The 19,046-nt window shown below is 46.3% G+C and overlaps 1 protein-coding gene across 5 annotated transcripts in view; it reads left to right on the top strand.

Moving 5' to 3' along the window:
- Positions 1-18,211, top strand: part of LOC105020029 (protein diaphanous homolog 3) — a 309,867-nt gene extending 291,656 nt beyond the window's left edge. For all 5 annotated transcript variants that reach the window (XM_029116813.2, XM_029116812.2, XM_029116811.2 and 2 more), the window contains one exon: positions 16,161-18,211. In XM_029116813.2, coding sequence (XP_028972646.2) covers positions 16,161-16,534 — 374 coding nt within the window. In that variant the 3' untranslated portion in view covers positions 16,535-18,211. The remainder of the gene's footprint in view (positions 1-16,160) is intronic.
- Positions 18,212-19,046: the final 835 nt, after the last annotated feature.

The following is a 19,046-nucleotide window of genomic DNA, read 5'->3' as shown; positions in this document are numbered from 1 at the left end:
GCTGTTCTGTTAGAGGAGCCTAGACACTGATGTGTCTCTCACACACACACACACACACAGAGGGATGCTTCACGCTGTGTCTCCGTACCTGTTATTGTTTAGTTTTCCACATTAGAGAAAACAACACAGCTTAATGAAGGCGTTGTGTTGCATCGCCAAGCTCTCTGTCTGCCTGCGGAGCCTTGTCCCATGGAAACACGAGTGAGGACGTGTTCGTCAGATCCTGGTGCGCGGCCTGTGTCCTGGTGCGCGGCCTGTGTCCTGGTGCGCGGCCTGTGTCCTGGTGCGCGGCCTGTGTCCTGGTGCGCGGCCTGTGTCCTGGTGCGCGGCCTGTGTCCTGGTGCGCGGCCTGTGTCCTGGTGCGCGGCCTGTGTCCTGGTGCGCGGCCTGTGTCCTGGTGCGCGGCCTGTGTCCTGGTGCGCGGCCTGTGTCCTGGTCAGTGTGTTATATGATGTCGCTGTGAGTGTGTTATATAATGTCGCTGTGCACACAGACTGGTTTTTGTGAAATGTGGGGACCAGAAAAACAAAATTCCATGCTCCCTTGCCTTAACCCTAACCTTAACCCTAACCCTAACCTTAACCTAACCTTAACCTCAATAAAGTAACATTTATGGCTAAACTTTACCTAGATATAATGCCTAACCTTAACCCTAAACTTAACCAACAACACCTGGACCTTAAAGAAACCCCAATTCTAAGTCTAAAGTTAATTGTAAGTTTGACCCTAAAACTTAACCCTGAGCCAGAAAATGACTTTTGAAATGTGGGGACATGAAAAATGTCCCCACAAGTCACCTTGTTCAGGTTTTAGTATAGTTATGGGGACAAAATGTCCTGACAAGTCACAAAAAAAAACACACTGGACTATAAGGTGTGTGTGTGTGTGTGGCCCAGACAAGTGACCTAGACCACAACAACATGCTGTCTGTGACCTGATGACCCCTGGCCCTATGCGACCTAATGACCTCTCAACTACAGTGCTGATAAGGAGAATACTGCTCCTTATTGTGTGTATTTCCTTGCTCCTGGTGTGAGAGAACTGTTTCTGTTCGTCAGGGTCAAGGCTTCTGTTGGTAGGAAAGCTGTCCAGTACACTATACAGTAGTAAAATAATGATCTTTCATAAGGCTAGGATTAGGTTCACCTATAAACGTATTACGTCACGGAAATTAGACAGGAATGAATTGTATGAGTAGGGTCGGACAGAAACGGGAAGATGTGTTGATCACTCTGATCGCAAGACTGTTTTGTTAGTCATGCTAGTTTGACTATTTTTAGTGAGGATGATATGTTGATGTTGGGCCAGGAATTGCCGGGGGATAAGTTACTATCACAATACTTTATGATTCTCTATGTGTTACAATTTCATACTGTGATTTTATTGCAATTCGATGATGGAACATCTTGCTCCCCATATGCCTGCCGTGGTGCGACCAGACAGGACTGTGAGAGAACTCCTTCAGATGAGTCATGTAAATGTGTGTGTTCTTTATGAGGAAGAACACACTAAGAAGAATAATGCAGTGTTGGTGCAACAACTGCAAACTAGCGCAGAAAAAATTATAGCAATTTTGTCTCTAACTGTAAAATATATTGTCCGATATTTTTGTCAAATATGCAGAATTGTTACAGGGTGCGCTTCATCCCACCATCTCCTCCTGTGGACCAAAATGACTAGTGCAACTTTAAACTGGAGTGTGTTTTCATATATTGAACATGTGAATGGGAAGGACTCCTAACCTTCATTCAGTTTACTGGTCCACTAAAATTAGAACCTGATGAGTCTTCTCTACTTCCTCCTCCTGCTTCTCCTCTTCCTCGTGTTTTACGGTTTTTCTTCCATCTTCTCGGCCCGTGCCGGCCGTCAGTCTGTCACATAATACAGTATATACACATTTGTTTGTGTGTATCTGTGTGCGTAAACACACAGCGCATTTAGGGGTCAAGAAAACCCAACTGACTCCATTCAGCTCAATTGTTCCTCAGGGGGGGGTCTCTGGAGCGTCTCCCAAACCATCTCTGTGCATGCGTGTGCGGCCTCAGGAGTGTCTCCCAAACTATTGCTTCAGGAACAGCCCACTGGATTGAATTACATCTGTTTCTGTGTCTTGGGAGGTCAAAAAGAAAGTGTTCAATTTCTCAGTTGATTAAAATCAATATTTTCCGTCCAATCTACTCCAGGCTGTCCTTGACTGGCTGGTGTTATAAGCAGCATGTCTATGATTGACGGCCTCCCGCTGCGCCCCTGGATGCATCACGATTTGCAGCATGGACGCCGGGACTCTGAAAACAAGTTCTTAGACTGGTTACATTGCAGTCGTCACTCTTTAAAACGTTCCGTTCATGTCACAGTGTCACTGTGTCGAGACCAGATGGTGGTGGATGCATGCTTCATCTGGATGGCTCCAGCTGGTTTCCTACCTGGTAGTGCTCCTTGGGCTGTCGTCTGGTTTGGGCTGTTGATAATGGAAGCGGGTCCTCTGTTGCACAGCACATACAAGCTTGTTTAGTTCTCACAGCTGGTCCTCTGAATGATGAAATTCAAAGCTTCATGGTTAAATGGCCTTAAGTCATCTCCGTCAGCAGTGGATCATAAAGGCCTTAAGTCATCTCCCTTCAGCGGTGGATCATACAGGCCTTAAGTCATCTCCCTTCAGCGGTGGATCATACAGGCCTTAAGTCATCTCCCTTCAGCGGTGGATCATACAGGCCTTAAGTCATCTCCGTCAGCGGTGGATCATACAGGCCTTAAGTCATCTCCGTCAGCAGTGGATCATACAGGCCTTAAGTCATCTCCGTCAGCGGTGGATCGTACATGCCTTAAGTCATCTCTGTCAGCGGTGGATCATACATGCCTTAAGTCATCGCCGTCATCTCCGTCAGCGGTGGATCATACAGGCCTTAAGTCATCTCCGTCAGCGGTGGATCATACAGGCCTTAAGTCATCTCCGTCATCTCCGTCAGCGGTGGATCATACAGGCCTTAAGTCATCTCCGTCATCTCCGTCAGCGGTGGATCATACAGGCCTTAAGTCATCTCCGTCAGCGGTGGATCATACATGCCTTAAGTCATCTCCGTCAGCGGTGGATCATACAGGCCTTAAGTCATCTCCGTCATCTCCGTCAGCGGTGGATCATACAGGCCTTAAGTCATCTCCGTCAGCGGTGGATCATAAAGGCCTTAAGTCATCTCCGTCAGCGGTGGATCATACATGCCTTAAGTCATCTCTGTCAGCGGTGGATAATGCAGGCCTTAAGTCATCTCCGTCAGCAGTGGTGAAGGTTTAAGACCTTTCTATCCATGTTTTTTCTTCCTTACTGTAAAACAGTTCCTTGTCTGATGCATTCAACTTCCTTACTGTAAAGGATTGCTTCAGACCAACTTGGAATATAGTTGTGGTGTCTGTGTTGGGTTGTGTAGTGTCTATGTAGTGTTGTGTAGTGGCTATCTAGGGTTGTGTAGTGCATATGTAGGTTTTGTAGTCTCCATGTTGGTTTGTGTAGTGTCTATGTTGGTTTGTGTAGTGTCTATGTTGGTTTGGGTAGTGTATATGTAGGTTTTGTAGTCTCCATGTTAGTTTGTGTAGTTTCTATGTTGGTTTGTGTAGTGTCTATGTTGGTTTGTGTAGTGTCTATGTTGGCTTGTGTAGTGGCTATGTAGGGTTGTGTAGTGGCTATGTAGGGTTGTGTAGTGGCTATGTAGGTTTTGTAGTCTCCATGTTGGTTTGTGTAGTGTCTATGTTGGTTTGTATAGTGTCTATGTTGGTTTGTATAGTGTCTATGTAGGTTTGTGTAGTGTCTATGTTGGTTTGTGTAGTGTCTATGTTGGTTTGTGTAGTGTCTATGTTGGTTTGTGTAGTGTCTATGTTGGTTTGTGTAGTGTCTATGTTGGTTTGTGTAGTGTCTATGTAGGTTTGTGTAGTGTCTATGTAGGGTTGTGTAGTGTCTGTGGGGTGTGTATGTTATTGTTAGTGCATTGCTGTTATCGGTGTGCCTCTCTGATCAGGTGAAACGTAGTTTCCTCTTCCTACTCCGGTATCTCTTGAGATCACACCTCTCTCCTACATACACACATACTCACTCTCACACAAACACCAAGCAGTTTTAATCACACACACACACACCTCCCACTCCATTTTCATCTCTACTGCTCTGGGCTCTTCTCCTCTCCACTCTTCTCCTCTGTTCTCTCTTTCTCTGTAATCTCCTCTCCTCATTTCCCCTCCACTTCTCCTCTCCTGTTCTTTCTTCTCTCCTCCCATTCTGCTTCTCTTCTTCATAACTCCATGTTGAAGTGACAGCTCCCGTTAAACTAAACTATGGGACTGCAAGCTTATTCTTCAGTGTCTTTTCACTGCAGGCATTTTGAACAGGATGATGTGTCCATAAGTGTGTGTGTGCGAACGCGTGCCGGCGTGTGTGTGTGTGTGTGTGTGTGTGTGTGTGTGTGTGTGTGAGAGGCAGAAACGTCTTTTTAATTGTCCTAGCTAGGGGGAGGTGTGGGGGGGACATGTTTTTTTCTCTCCTCCTTAACTGTAGGTGACCTTCAGTAGAGTTTACTGTAGTGCCTGATTGTGTTGAGATGCCAACACCTATCCCTTATGGTCACGCACACAGACCTCCTTTGCCCTGATGTCTGCAGGCTAAGTTAACCATTAGCGTCTTCCAGAACCTTCTGCATGCTCCTCTTTAATGACCCTCAGTTCCGCTTCCCACAATCCACCATGGAAGAGACAGCACATTGCTCCTGCACAGCAGCTCCTACACACACAGACACACACAAACAGGCATACAAAACACACACGCATACAAATGCTCACAAACATGGGAGCAAACACACACACACACACACGTTTGTGTGAGAAATCGCATTGTCAGGAAATTGAGAGAACATTCCATTCGTATCGCATAAAATAGTTGGTACATATCATCCAGGCTGGTTGGAACAATATCACATGTCTGTTATGGGTTGTATGTTGCTGGGGTGTAATGTTTGCGTCACACAGAGCAGAGCTCACCCCACACGTTGGCCTGGTAGCTGATCCTGTCAGTAGCGTAGTTCCCATGACTTTCCTCAATGTCATTAGGAGACCTGACAGACATTGTCATTACTCTCAGGGATCTCTAGCCAATGTCGTCTTGGGCAGTTCTGGTCTCATCCGCTAGGGCCCCGTGGCACCCTATAACCATTCAATACCATAGAACGTAGTGCACTGTAGAGGGGGGAAGTTGGGACTCAGCCGTTCATACAGTTGGAAAAAACATCTCGGACTGATGTCACTTATTAGCTTAATGCAGATGGAGATTGTGTGTCTGTGTTTGTGTGTCTTTGTGTGCGTTTGTGTGTGTGTGGGTTTGGGGGTGTGTGTGTGTCTTTGTGTTTCTGTGTTTGTGTGTGTGTGGGTTTGGGAGTGAGTGTGTGTTGGTGTGTGTGTGTGTGTGTCTTTGTGTGTCTATGTTTGTGTGTGTGTGGGTTTGGGTGTGTGTCTGTGTTGGTGCGTGTTTGTGTGTGTGTGTGTGTGTGTGTCTGTCTGTGTTTGTGTGTCTATGTGCATTTGTGTGTTTGTGGGTTTGGGTGTGTGTGTGTGTGTGTGTGTGTGTGTGTGTCTATGTTTGTGTGTCTATGTGCGTTTGTGTGTATGTGGGTTTTGGTGTGTGTCTGTGTTGGTGTCGGTGTGTGTGTGTGTGTCTTTGTGTATCTATGTTTGTGTGTGTGTGGGTTTGGGGTGTGTGTCTGTGTTGGTGTGTGTGTGTGTCTTTGTGTGTCTGTGTTGGTGTGTGTGTGTGTGTGTGTCTGTGTTTGTGTGTCTTTATGTGCGTTTGTGTGTGTCTGTGGTGTGTGTGTGTGTGTGTGTGTCTATGTTTGTGTGTGTTCTTCCTACCCTGCTGGAAATGTCAATACGCGTTGACCTCTAGACCCAGGCAGCAGACGACTGGTCTTGGTCCCAAATGTTTCCCTTGTCCCTGTCTTAGAGTTCACTACTTCTGGCCGGAGCAGATGTGCCCTATAAAGGTAAAGGGGATAGGGGGCCATTTGGACCACGAACAGTTCTTATCCCCTCCAACTCCAGGCTCATTATGATGTTGAGCTGAAACTATTCAACAGCCCTACCCCCCCACGTTATGTCATTTGTTTAAGTTTAATTAAAAACATGTGACCTTCTAACCCGCCATTATATTATCTTCATTCCTTTTGCTTTCTTCTGCTCTTGTGGCCAGGACGGGAAGGTCTGAGGTCATGACGTGATTAATTGTGTAAATGGGTTGGTTGATTTGTTTCTGTCATTATGGCTCCAGTCAAGACACAACCTTTAGGACATTGTTCCCTGTGTGTGTGTCTGTGTGTGTCATCGTCTGTTGGTTGTTTGTTTGTATTCTCATGCTGTGTGCCTGTGTGTGTCATGGTAATGATTGTGAGGGGGTTAATGACTGCATGTGTGTGTCATTATAATGGCTGTGTTTGTCAGGGTAATGACTGTGTTTGGGGGGTATTGACTACGTGTGTCAGGGTAATGTCTGCGTATGTCAGGGTAATGACTGGGTGTGTCAGGGTAATGACTGGGTGTGTCAGGGTAATGACTGGGTGTGTCAGGGTAATGACTGGGTGTGTCAGGGTAATGACTGGGTGTGTCAGGGTAATGACTGGGTGTGTCAGGGTAATGTCTGCATGTGTCAGGGTAATGACTGCGTGTGTCAGGGTAATGACTGCGTGTGTCAGGGTAATGACTGCGTGTGTCAGGGTAATGACTGCATGTGTCGTGGTAATGATTGTGAGGGGGTTAATGACTGCATGTGTGTGTCATTATAATGGCTGTGTTTGTCTGGGTAATGACTGTGTTTGGGGGGTATTGACTGCGTGTGTCAGGGTAATAACTGCGTGTGTCATGGTAATGTCTGCATGTGTCAGGGTAATGACTGTGTGTGTCAGGGTAATGACTGCGTGTGTCAGGGTAATGACTGCGTGTGTCAGGGTAATGTCTGCGTGTGTCTGGGTAATGTCTGCGTGTGTCTGGGTAATGTCTGCGTGTGTCTGGGTAATGTCTGCGTGTGTCTGGGTAATGTCTGCGTGTGTCTGGGTAATGTCTGCGTGTGTCTGGGTAATGTCTGCGTGTGTCTGGGTAATGTCTGCGTGTGTCTGGGTAATGTCTGCGTGTGTCTGGGTAATGTCTGCGTGTGTCTGGGTAATGTCTGCGTGTGTCTGGGTAATGTCTGCGTGTGTCTGGGTAATGTCTGCGTGTGTCTGGGTAATGACTGCGTGTGTCAGGGTAATGACTGCGTGTGTCAGGGTAATGACTGCGTGTGTCAGGGTAATGTCTGCGTGTGTCTGGGTAATGTCTGCGTGTGTCTGGGTAATGTCTGCGTGTGTCTGGGTAATGTCTGCGTGTGTCTGGGTAATGTCTGCGTGTGTCTGGGTAATGTCTGCGTGTGTCTGGGTAATGTCTGCGTGTGTCTGGGTAATGTCTGCGTGTGTCTGGGTAATGTCTGCGTGTGTCTGGGTAATGACTGCGTGTGAGGGGTAATGACTAGGTTCCAGGGTAATCACTGCATGTCATGACTGTGTGGGGGGGGGTAACTGCATGTGTCATGGTAATGACTATGTGGGGGGGTAATGACTGTGTGTATAAGGGCGAATTAGGTCAGAAGTTCTTAGATATTTATGTAAATTAATTTAATACAATGGCCGCCTCCGACTCAAGTGTGTAGTGAATAATGAGGCAGAAAATATCAAATGGGAAGGGTTTTTAAAAAGGGGTGCTTGTTTGGCATTTCGCGCTTTTATTGATAGAAAAAAAGAAGATTGGGAAGGAGCCATGAAAGAGGGAGAAGGAGGGATAAAGGGAAGATGGAAACATAGAGGAGACAGACGTAAAGCTGTGTTGCTGCAGACGCCCTGTTTACCAGAGTGAAGCTGCCTCTGAAAGAAAGAGGGAGAGAGAAAAGGAGGGCTGATGTATCGGTCTGTAATGTGAAATGGCATATGAGATTTTATTTTTAGGATAGAGGGCCTCAGTAAAGAAAAAGGTTTTATGGAGTTTGGAGTGGGTTGATCTTTTTAAATATTCAACTTCTATGAAATATACAGCATGACTCAAGGCTGTTTAGAATTCATAAGTATGTCTCTCAGAACTGGATATGTGCATATTGAGAGCTGTCAGAAAGAGTGTTTTCCAAATGGCCCTCTATTCCCTACAGTTTGTTTGACCAGCGAGACTATATAGGGAATGTGGTGCCATTTGGGACTCAAAAGCTGCCTAGCTGTTCCTCAGTTTTGACTGAAGGGAGGTCGCCTAGCCTGCATCGTACCCAGAGTGCTCCATTAGGACTGTTTGGATGTGATGCTTAGAGACGACGCAATGTTTCGTCAACACCCCTGACTTTGACATCAATGATCTCTGTATGTCGCAAACAATTGAGATTTTGCAAGATATATTTTGTCGTTTCATGTTTTTATTTATACAGTAAGTCTAAAAAAACAAAACTGGCAGTGGGCCCGAATCCCATCCATGCTGTAATGGAACCTCGGTACAAAAAGACCAACCGATCAGACTCTCCCAAACCTGTCATCGGCCCGCCCAGACAATGTCATCGAGCTTGACGCGTGGAGGCCCAAGCGCTGTATCATCTTGTCACTGGTTGACAGGGAACACATGGAAGACCATGGAGAACAGAGTTACTGAACATGCAGGCCAAGTGACTTCACTCAGGGTTAACCCCCAAGAATTAGTCTGGTTGTCTGGTCCGGTTAGGTTGTGTTGTTGTGTTGTCAATTTGCGTGGTCAGATTGAATACTCATGTTGCCTGTTCTACTATTCCTTTAGATATCTTTTCTTATTATTTCTATGCATTTTTTCTGCCAGCCCTACAGCATAGCAACAGATGTTATCTCTGAATCATTTAGAAGCTAAGTGCGAAGGATTTTCTCTCTCTCCTTGGCCTTTAAACAAACAATCATTTGGTGGCATTGGCTTTACGCCTGGGGTTCAAGTAAGTATTAAGCCATTTTAATTTCATATTAATTTTTCAGAGTCGTTGAATGCATCGGGATTAACACTCGCCAAGCGCTTTTCTTTGTAACTGGCTCTGATTCTACAATACCACCACCTCCGCCCTGTCACACACACACACACACACACACACTCACACACAGCGCTTTATCCAAGACACACACACAGCGCTTTATCCAAGACACACACACACAGCGCTTTATCCAAGACACACACACACACACAGCGCTTTATCCAAGACACACACACACACAGCACTTTATCCAAGACACACAGCACTGTACGCACACGGCAATGTACACAAACACGCAGGCAAACATTCAATATGCACACACACACACACACACACACACACACACACACTGCTTTGTCACAACTGGCTTCTTGTCAGCAAGAAAAGAGAAAACAGTGTTTTTTTTTTGTTTTTAAAGACTGATAAATTATTCTATTTTCCACCGTCACCATTAGCTATTCCTTTTCTCCTCTTCATCAAAGACACAACTGTGTTAAATACACCATGAGAAAAACAAGACTGAGAAGACCCAGAGAACGGGGGGGCTGGGGCAGAGAGATCTCTGCTTTATGCAGATGGAGAGAGAAGAAGAGAGACAAAATCCCATCACAACAGAGGAAAACTCTTTGATATGTATTACATCAGGACAGACTTGAGGTAGCCTACCACTCTCACAGACCCATGTCTCCATCCTTTACTCCATCCTTCCATCCATCCCCTTTTCTCTTTTTCCCTCCAGTCTTCCCCTCATTCAACGCCTTCGCCACTTACCCTCATCCAACCCCTCCGCCTCTTACCCTCATCCAACCCCTCCGCCTCGTCCCCTCATCCAACCCCTCCACCTCTTACCCTCATCCAACCCCTCCACCTCTTACCCTCATCCAACCCATCCACCTCGTCCCCTCATCCAACCCCTCCACCTCCTACCATCATCCAACCCCTTCGCCACTTACCCTCATCCAACCCCTCCGCCTCTTACCCTCATCCAACCCCTCCGCCTCTTACCCTCATCCAACCCCTCCGCCTCTTACCCTCATCCAACCCCTCCGCCTCTTACCCTCATCCAACCCCTCCGCCTCTTACCCTCATCCAACCCCTCCGCCTCTTACCCTCATCCAACCCCTCCGCCTCTTACCCTCATCCTACCCCTCCGCCTCTTACCCTCATCCAACCCCTCCGCCTCTTACCCTCATCCAACCCCTCCGCCTCTTACCCTCATCCAACCCCTCCGCCTCTTACCCTCATCCAACCCCTCCGCCTCTTACCCTCATCCAACCCCTCCGCCTCTTACCCTCATCCAACCCCTCCGCCTCTTACCCTCATCCAACCCCTCCGCCTCGTCCCCTCATCCAACCCCTCCACCTCCTACCATCATCCAACCCCTCCACCTCCTACCATCATCCAACCCCTTTTCTCCCCATCTCCCTCCCTTGCTCCCTACTCTTCCACCTCTCATCGTTGCTGTCTTTTTTCTTTCTTACATAGATATTAGACCCTCTCAACCTAGTTCTAACACCACAATATGCCTGCATAAAGGAGAGCGATGGAGAGAACACACCCTGTGAATGAGTCATGCTCTGCCAGTTAATATTCATTATTTCTCTGTTCCCAATATCCACATGACGGCAGGATCAGGTAGCAGTTAACGCTCCGGGGAAGCTCCTCCTCCAATAGAACAGTTAACGCTCCGGGGAAGCTCCTCCTATAGAACAGTTAACGCTCCGGGGAAGCTCCTCCTCCAATAGAACAGTTAACGCTCCGGGGAAGCTCCTCCTGTAGAACAGTTAACGCTCCGGGGAAGCTCCTCCTATAGAACAGTTAACGCTCCGGGGAAGCTCCTCCTGTAGAACAGTTAACGCTCCGGGGAAGCTCCTCCTCCAATAGAACAGTTAACGCTCCGGGGAAGCTCCTCCTCCAATAGAACAGTTAACGCTCCGGGGAAGCTCCTCCTCCAATAGAACAGTTAACGCTCCGGGGAAGCTCCTCCTCCAATAGAACAGTTAACGCTCCGGGGAAGCTCCTCCTCCAATAGAACAGTTAACGCTCCGGGGAAGCTCCTCCTCCAATAGAACAGTTAACGCTCCGGGGAAGCTCCTCCTCCAATAGAACAGTTAACGCTCCGGGGAAGCTCCTCCTCCAATAGAACAGTTAACGCTCCGGGGAAGCTCCTCCTCCAATAGAACAGTTAAAGCTCCGCTAATCTCAATGAATTGTAAGGGTCAGCCAAACCTGACCTCTATGAATTGTAAGGGTCAACCTAACCTGACCTTTCTTATCCATTTTGATTTCACCTTGTAACACTATACAATGTGGAGTCCAAGGTGATGAACTTTCGAGAGCCTCTGTATGTATAGTTGAGTTTCTGTTAAGGATTTGTTTGAGTTTGGCGTGTTGGTTGATTCTTGTTTCTCTTCATCACCTAGTCGTTAGCTGTGTGTGTGTGTGTGTGTGTGTGTGTGTGTGTGTGTGTGTGTGTGTGTGTGTGTGTGTGTGTGTGTGTGTGTGTGTGTGTGTCCGTCCACCCACCCACCTGGACTGAATATCTGTGTAGTCTGAGGAGGTCTTAACTGATTCATATGCAGGGGAGTTAATGCCACCACGATACTTATGAATAACAGTCAATTAACCAGACCAGATGGATCTGAGAAAGGTCACCTGTGCTCCTATCCATCTTCCTCTCCTTCTCCTCCGTCATCTTAGGCCGCCTCCCAAAAACTCCTTGTCCTTTGTGTTCTGCACAGAGTCTCCAGGACCTGGTCATGAGTGTACTGTGCATGTAGTAGGGTGCCGATTAGGAGGTCTTGTTCCAAACTGATTGCTGTGTGAGGTCATACCAGTGTTAGACATGGAACTGGGCCCTGCCAGGTCTGCTTGTTTCAGTTGATCAATTAGTCATTAGCTGTCTGTCTGTGCCAGACAGCCCAAATAGAGCCAAGGACTGTCTACCCGTCTCTCTGACTGTCTCCCCGTCTCTCTGACTGTCTCCCCGTCTCTCTGACTGTCTCCCCGTCTCTCTCTCTGACTGTCTCCCCGTCTCTCTCTCTGACTGTCTCCCCGTCTCTCTCTCTGACTGTCTCCCCGTCTCTCTCTCTGACTGTCTCCCCGTCTCTCTCTCTGACTGTCTCCCCGTCTCTCTCTCTGACTGTCTCCCCGTCTCTCTCTCTGACTGTCTCTCTCTCTGACTGTCTCTCTGTCCGTCTCCACGTCTCTCTGCTCGTCTCTCTGGCCGTCTAACAGTCTCTCTGACTGTCTCTCTGTCTACCCGTCTCTCTGCCCACCAATCTCTCTGACTGTCTCTCTGACTGTCCTCCTGTATATCTGTGTGTCTGTCTGTCATTAAAGGGGTGATGAGGGCAGCGGGATCTGACAGCTTTTCAGTAAATTTCACCTTATCCCTAATTTACCAGTCTCTCTCTCTCTCTCTCTCTCGCTCTCTCTTTTCCTCCCCTCTGTAGCTCTCCTTCAATGCAACTCCCTCTCCCTTCCTCACTTCTTTTATTCTGTCCTTCTCTCTCCTTCCTTTGATCATTCTAAATTGTAGGCCATTTAAGGATGCCAAACCTGTTATTTAAATCTCCAAAATCAAGCCGCTTTACATATCGGGATGTTACACTCATTTCAGTTTTTGACAGAGCTGCTTATTAGTCTAACTAACAGGATAATGTGCATTCAATGGGGAAAAGGTAAAGTTTTGTAGGGTGTGAATTTGTAAGATCAATTTGTGTTAAATGTTTTTCATATTTTTATATTGTACACTTTAGAATTAGATTTGATTTGTGTTTTCTTATGTTGTTCATTGCTTGATCTCTTCATGTAAGCAACGTCTGACATTATAAATGGTGAGCCTTTGGTGGTGGTGTTCAAATGTTAGTCATTTTTGTTTTTATTAAAATGGAAATGACTTTCATCATAGCCTAGATCTTTAAAACTATATCCTGTTTGACCTGTGACGTTAGTAAAAGGGTTACTTGTTGTTTGTAATAAAATATTTATTTGATTCTACAGCAGTATGTTTAGTGTACTGAATGTTTTTCTAAAATAGCACGTCTGAGCTATGCTAATTTGATGTATGTTAGGAAAATAATCCTAATATTATGGGATTACACGTTTCGATAACAATCTCAGAGCACATCAAAAGCAAAACAGGCATCACAAGAAGCTTATGGTTGACTAGTTACATAGAGGCCAAGTCCTGGAGTAGATGTTTCCTCCAAAATGGCTGCTTCATGGTTTGGTCAGAGGACAGGAGTCAGGGAGGTGATTGATGAGGGAGTTAGGTGACTTTCTGTAGAGAGCTCCTCTTGGAACCAGTGTAAGTATCGACACAATGGGACCTCTTCGTTATGCCTTGGAAGCTCAACTCCAAATATGTTGGAGAATATGTTCTCAATGCTGGCTCCTCACCTAATGTTAGTCCAAAACGACAAAGATGGCGAGTAGTGTAGGTGAAAGGTGACTAGGCGGGGAAGGAAAAAAATGGAAGTAAAACCCCTGAACAAATTCATCATTGGAAACCAAAAAATGTAACAACTGGGACAGGTTATCCAACTCTGAATTACATGTCTAATACTCTGGCATCATCTTAGCTCAGGGTTCTGGGGTTTAAGATCACCAGCGTGACTCTTTTCTTCCCCATCTGATCCTGTTCCCATTATAATGGAAGCGCCAGAAGTGATTTGTTAAGGCTGTGGCATACTGCATGTTTGGATGAAAATCATCTCCTAGGCAGGATGGAAGTCCCACAAAATAGTTTGCAGTAAGAAGACACAGTTCAACAAGTTAGGGTCTCTGTCTTTCCCTGCTTCCATATCCCAACCTCTCTCTCCTAGTCTCTCCTCTCTCTCCTAGTCTCTCCTCTCTCTCCTAGTCTCTCCTAGTCTCTCCTCTCTCTCCTAGTCTCTCCTCTCTCTCCTAGTCTCTCCTCTCTCTCCTAATCTCTCCTCTCTCTCCTCTCTCTCCTAGTCTCTCCTCTCTCTCCTAGTCTCTCCTCTCTCTCCTAATCTGTCCTAGTCTCTCCTCTCTCCCTTACTCTGTCTCTCTCTGTCTTACTGTCTTTTCTCCATCTTAGTCTTTCTCTCTGTGTCTCTCTCTTTCTCTCTTACTCTTTCTTTCTTTATCTGTCCCATTCTTTCTCTCCCTCTCTCTCCAGTCTTTTCCAGGAGACCCTGATGACATGGTACACATCCCCAGACTACCAAACCGTACCGTATTCCCTATACTGATTTTCCAAATCGCTATTCGTTTAAAGCCCGCAGGATAAGTCGTGACGTTGTTCAGGGCAACAAAGCCAACAGTAATGAGAATGGCCCTGAACATGGGGGTGTCGGGTTGCGGGGTGTCATCGCTGACAAATGAGGGGGGCTGCTCCAGGAAGGGACCGGAGGACAGCTGAATGATGAGTCTAGGTTGGCTGGCTCCTAGTCCTAACCTGTTCCCAAACCCATTCGTCAGCTGTCTGCTTCTTCCTCCCGGTCAGGTAAACCTCCCTGTTATGCCGCTGTTAAATCCTCACCTGTGCCATCGCCGTGCCAACTAACACAAGCTGTTTTTTGTCGGTGGCGGTGGCGTTCGCCGTTCTCTGCTGTCATTGGTTCCGGCCGCCCCAGTCTCATAAAACACACTGCCAGTGTTCCAAAAGGCTCTTCATCTCATAGTGTGCGACGGTGGACCAGTGACCTGTAGGGCTTCAGTCAAAACTAGTTCCCTAATTAGGGAATAGTGTGCAACTTAGGACCCGAGTGGTGTCTGTCATGACCGAGTGGCGCTGCTCCAAACTCATTACCAACTAGCTGGTGGAGGAGCTGTCCCTCTCATGTAGCACTTGGAAAACTCCCAATGCCAGGGCATCCTCCTCCTTTTATTCCTTCTCCTGTTTCTCCTCCTCCTATGTCTTCTCCTCCTGTTTATCTTCCTCCTCTAGTTTCTTATCCTCCTCCTGTTTCTTATCCTCATTTTTCTGCTCCTCCTCTTCCCGTTCCTCCTTGTCGTCTTCAGTCTGATATTCATATTCCTTCTCTTTTACCTGCTAGTGCCATTTCTTCTTCTCTTCCCTGCCATATTTTCTCTTACATTTTCTTGTTCAATCTCTCTCAAGGTCACATGAATATGGATCTCTCCTCTCCGGTCTCTCCTCTCTCTCCCTCCTCTCCTGTCTCTCCTCTCTCTCCCTCTTCTCCTGTCTCTCCTCTCTCTCCCTCCTCTCCTGTCTCTCCTCTCTCTCCCTCCTCTACTCGTGTGATGTAATTCATAATGCTCAATGACTTTTCCATCGTTCTCTCTCTTCATCTCACCCCAACTTCTCCCTTTCTTTTTCCATCTTTGGCATACTCTCCATCATTCTCATGGTTATGATGGACAGATTAGATGGAGAGATTGCAGGGAAGGGGGGAGGGAGGAGGGACGGGAGGAGGGACGGGGGAGGGAGGAGGGTAGGGGGAGGGAAGGGAGGAGTGTGATATTAGTCAGCGTTCTGTTGGCCATGGAGGTCGATCAGGCAGATCCGTTTCATCATGAGCTTTATAACACTGTCTGCCGAGAACGATAAGTCTGGATCACTGTCGGTTTTATTAGGCCTATCGTGTGTGTGGGGGAGGGTGTGGGTAGGTGTGTGAGTGTTAATGTGTGTGGGTTTAGGTGTGTGTAAGTGTGTGAGAGTCTAGGTGTGTGTGTGGGGGGGGGGGGGGGTCTGTGGGAGTATGTGTGTGTGTGTGTGTGTATGTGTGTGTGTGGGGGGGGGGTACAAGCTCTTATTCTAAACAAGCGTCTAGTTTTCCAGCAATGGATGAGATTTGACCAATTATCATATTTTTTTAGTCATGGTCTCTAGTTTTGTTTTCTGTCTCTGTGTGTGTGTGTGTGTGTGTGTGTGTGTGTGTGTGTGTGTGTGTGTGTGTGTGTGAGCGTTTCTCTGGCATCATCGGTGTGATTAATACCTGCTTCTTCATTTCCTGCTCAGAAGCTATGGTGTCCTCTGTCTCTCTCTCTGTGTCATTAATTCCCAGTTGTGTAATGAATCTCCTCTTTCACACGTCTTCATAATGTTTTCGTCCTACTCATTTCTCCCTCTACTCCCCCTTCTCTCCCTCCCTCCATATCATCCCGACTGTTTTTAACTCTCCTCCCCCTCTTCTCTCCCTCTCAGAAAACACAAAGACACCCTTACAAAGGTCGCGGTCCCGGCAGAATATCAATGTGAGTTCAGCGGCGATGTCGGCCGTCGCCTGGAGAGGAGCTCCGCCTGCCAGGGAGTCTCGTTACAACACCGAGGGACATCCATCTGACACTACAGGGTTTACCGCGGCCAGGAGCAGGGGCCCGCCACGCAGAGAGCCCGGGGGGTGCAGGCCCATCGGCCTGGACCGGGAGAGGGGGAGGGAGAAAGACGGGGGGGAGGAGAAAGGGAGGGAGAAGGAGAGAGAGGTGCAAGGAGAGAGAGAGCCCCCGGTAACCTGTATCACCAACACCAACGGAGACTCTGATGTGGAATCCCTGCTGGCCAGACTGAGAGCTCTGTGATTGGTCCCCGTCCAAGCCCGCCATTATATCAGCCACACCTCCAGATCTGGCTGAATCTAACACGCACTCCGACACACACTTCCAGCCACGCCTCTCAAGAAATGAACAGACCCCAGCCAGCACCTCGTAACAGTTTGCTCCTGAACCCCTCAAGGAGCAGACCACGGCGGGCCGCCTCTTTACAGCGACACACATCTCCCTCTCCTCTCCAAAGTGACACAATTAACCTTCTCCAGACTCCTGCTCCACTGACCTTTCTCTCCCAAGTCAGTGGAAGAAATAACAAACTATTAAAATGCCCTTTTTTTTTTTTTTTTTTTTGCAGAGTATGTGGAAGTGGACACCAAGGGTCCGGAAATAGCAATGTTTTTGTCGTTGTGAGACACAATAAAGCTGGATTCATGTCATTAACACAGGACTGCCAAGACGTGGGTCCTTCTCGGCTCATTCTGGAGAGACTGTTGTCTGGTTCCAGTATTGATGGTCATTTCTGTTCACTTGCACTCTGCTTAGTATTTATTGCTTGTTTGTTGTCTTAATGTGTTGCATCACACGCTCTGGCTTTGGACCATGTAGTATCAAACATTTTCACTTTTCTTTTTATATTCATATCAACTGAATTCTAGTAGGAGGGGTCCTTTAAAGTTTATTTGCTTTTTTGTCAGATCATTGGTTTTCTGGTTTTACATTTTCTCTGTTCATTCCTCATCCATTTTAAAGGTTTTATAGTGGGATCTTTCTATGCAAGACCTCTAAATACAAATGAATGTTCACATCTAATATATATATGTACACTTTATAAATATAAACTATTTTATCTTAATGCTCAACCAGCAGCATGAAGTGGTTGTCTTTTTCTATTTGGGTTTTCCTTTCTGCTTGTGTCAATGTGTTTCTACACTAAAATCTCTAATGTATTTTGATTATTTACTTGTATAATGGACCATTTCATCTGTTTGTCTTTGTGTCTGAGTGGGAGGGAGTTCAATCTGCATCTGGATCTGAAATGCTGAGATGGACTGACAGACAGATGGATGACATCACTGTCAGTGCGAATAACTGTCTCCACATCAGTACCATGTCATTTCATCCAAATGCCTCAATTTGAGGGAAGATCATGATCTCCAATTCTCTCTGATTCTGTGATCTACAACTCTTTCTGTCTCTGATTCTATTTCTGTGATCTACAACTCTTTCTCTGATTCTATTTCTGTGATCTACAACTCTCTGATTCTATTTCTGTGATCTCCAACTCTCTGTCTCTGATTCTATTTCTGTGATCTACAACTCTTTCTCTGATTCTATTTCTGTGATCTACAACTCTCTGATTCTATTTCTGTGATCTCCAACTCTCTGTCTCTGATTCTATTTCTGTGATCTACAACTCTCTGTCTCTGATTCTATTTCTGTGTTTTTCTTGTTTTCTAAAAATATGTTATCGTATTTCTAGGCTTCTACACATCCTTTGTTTAGTTGGAAAATACACATTTTATAGGAACATTTCTAATAAAAATGAAATATGTTTGTCATGTTTCTGTGTGTGTATCCGGGACGGTCTTCTCTATGTACAGACACTGAATTTATTTCTATTTAAAAACATTTGCCCTTCAATTCCGCACAACACACAGATGGTTTTCCACTTAAAAGAAGTTATAAACCTTGCATTCCAGAGAGAGAAAGGTGATTTTATGCCTCAGTAATGAAATCAACTGTTCATTTTATAATATGAATAATAACAGCCTTTGTGTTTTATATAAGGTGTGGAACTAATTTAGTAATGAAGTATGGGGATAATCCCTGCTCTCCCTCACACACACACTTCATGCTCTCCCTCTCACACACACACACACACACTTCATGCTCTCCCTCACAGACACACTTCATGCTCTCCCTCTCACACACTCACACACTTCATGCTCTCCCTCACAGACACACTTCATGCTCTCCCTCTCACACACACACACACACACTTCATGCTCTCTCACACACGTCTTCATTCCATCTGGTAGCCGTGGGCAACTGAAACAATGCCTGTGTCTCGAATGGCGCCCTCCCTGGAATGCACAGTTTTTTAAGCTCAATGCTCATAGGTGTATGTCAGGCGGTAAAAAGTAAAGTTGGACCTAAAATCATATTGAGATGACATTTCCCATTCCTGGGTTTGTGTCTGGAGGCCCATGGTGTCAAAACTCATGATAAGTTATTCTTTACTTTTTGCCCAGTCTGGATTCAGTATAATAAAACTTTGTCCCACTAATACTGGAGTCCAAAGGGCCTGTCAGTGTTTTCACTTTTATAACACACACCAACTGCCTGTTTATTTCTATGGTATTCTCAGATGATTAAAATAATGACAAATTCTTGATCTTTATCCTAAGTCATCTTTACCACGCATCTCACCACGCTTTTCTGTGAAATTTCGATTGTGTGCCTCTTTACCAAATGTTTTCATTGCAAAACTACACAGGGAAAACTGCCTGCAGATTACATGAATGGCTCCTGTGTAGTTTTT

This window comes from Esox lucius, chromosome 22, assembly GCF_011004845.1.
Source record: "Esox lucius isolate fEsoLuc1 chromosome 22, fEsoLuc1.pri, whole genome shotgun sequence".
Classification (NCBI taxonomy): Eukaryota; Metazoa; Chordata; class Actinopteri; order Esociformes; family Esocidae; genus Esox; species Esox lucius.
This window is presented reverse-complemented; position numbering and strand designations above follow the sequence as displayed.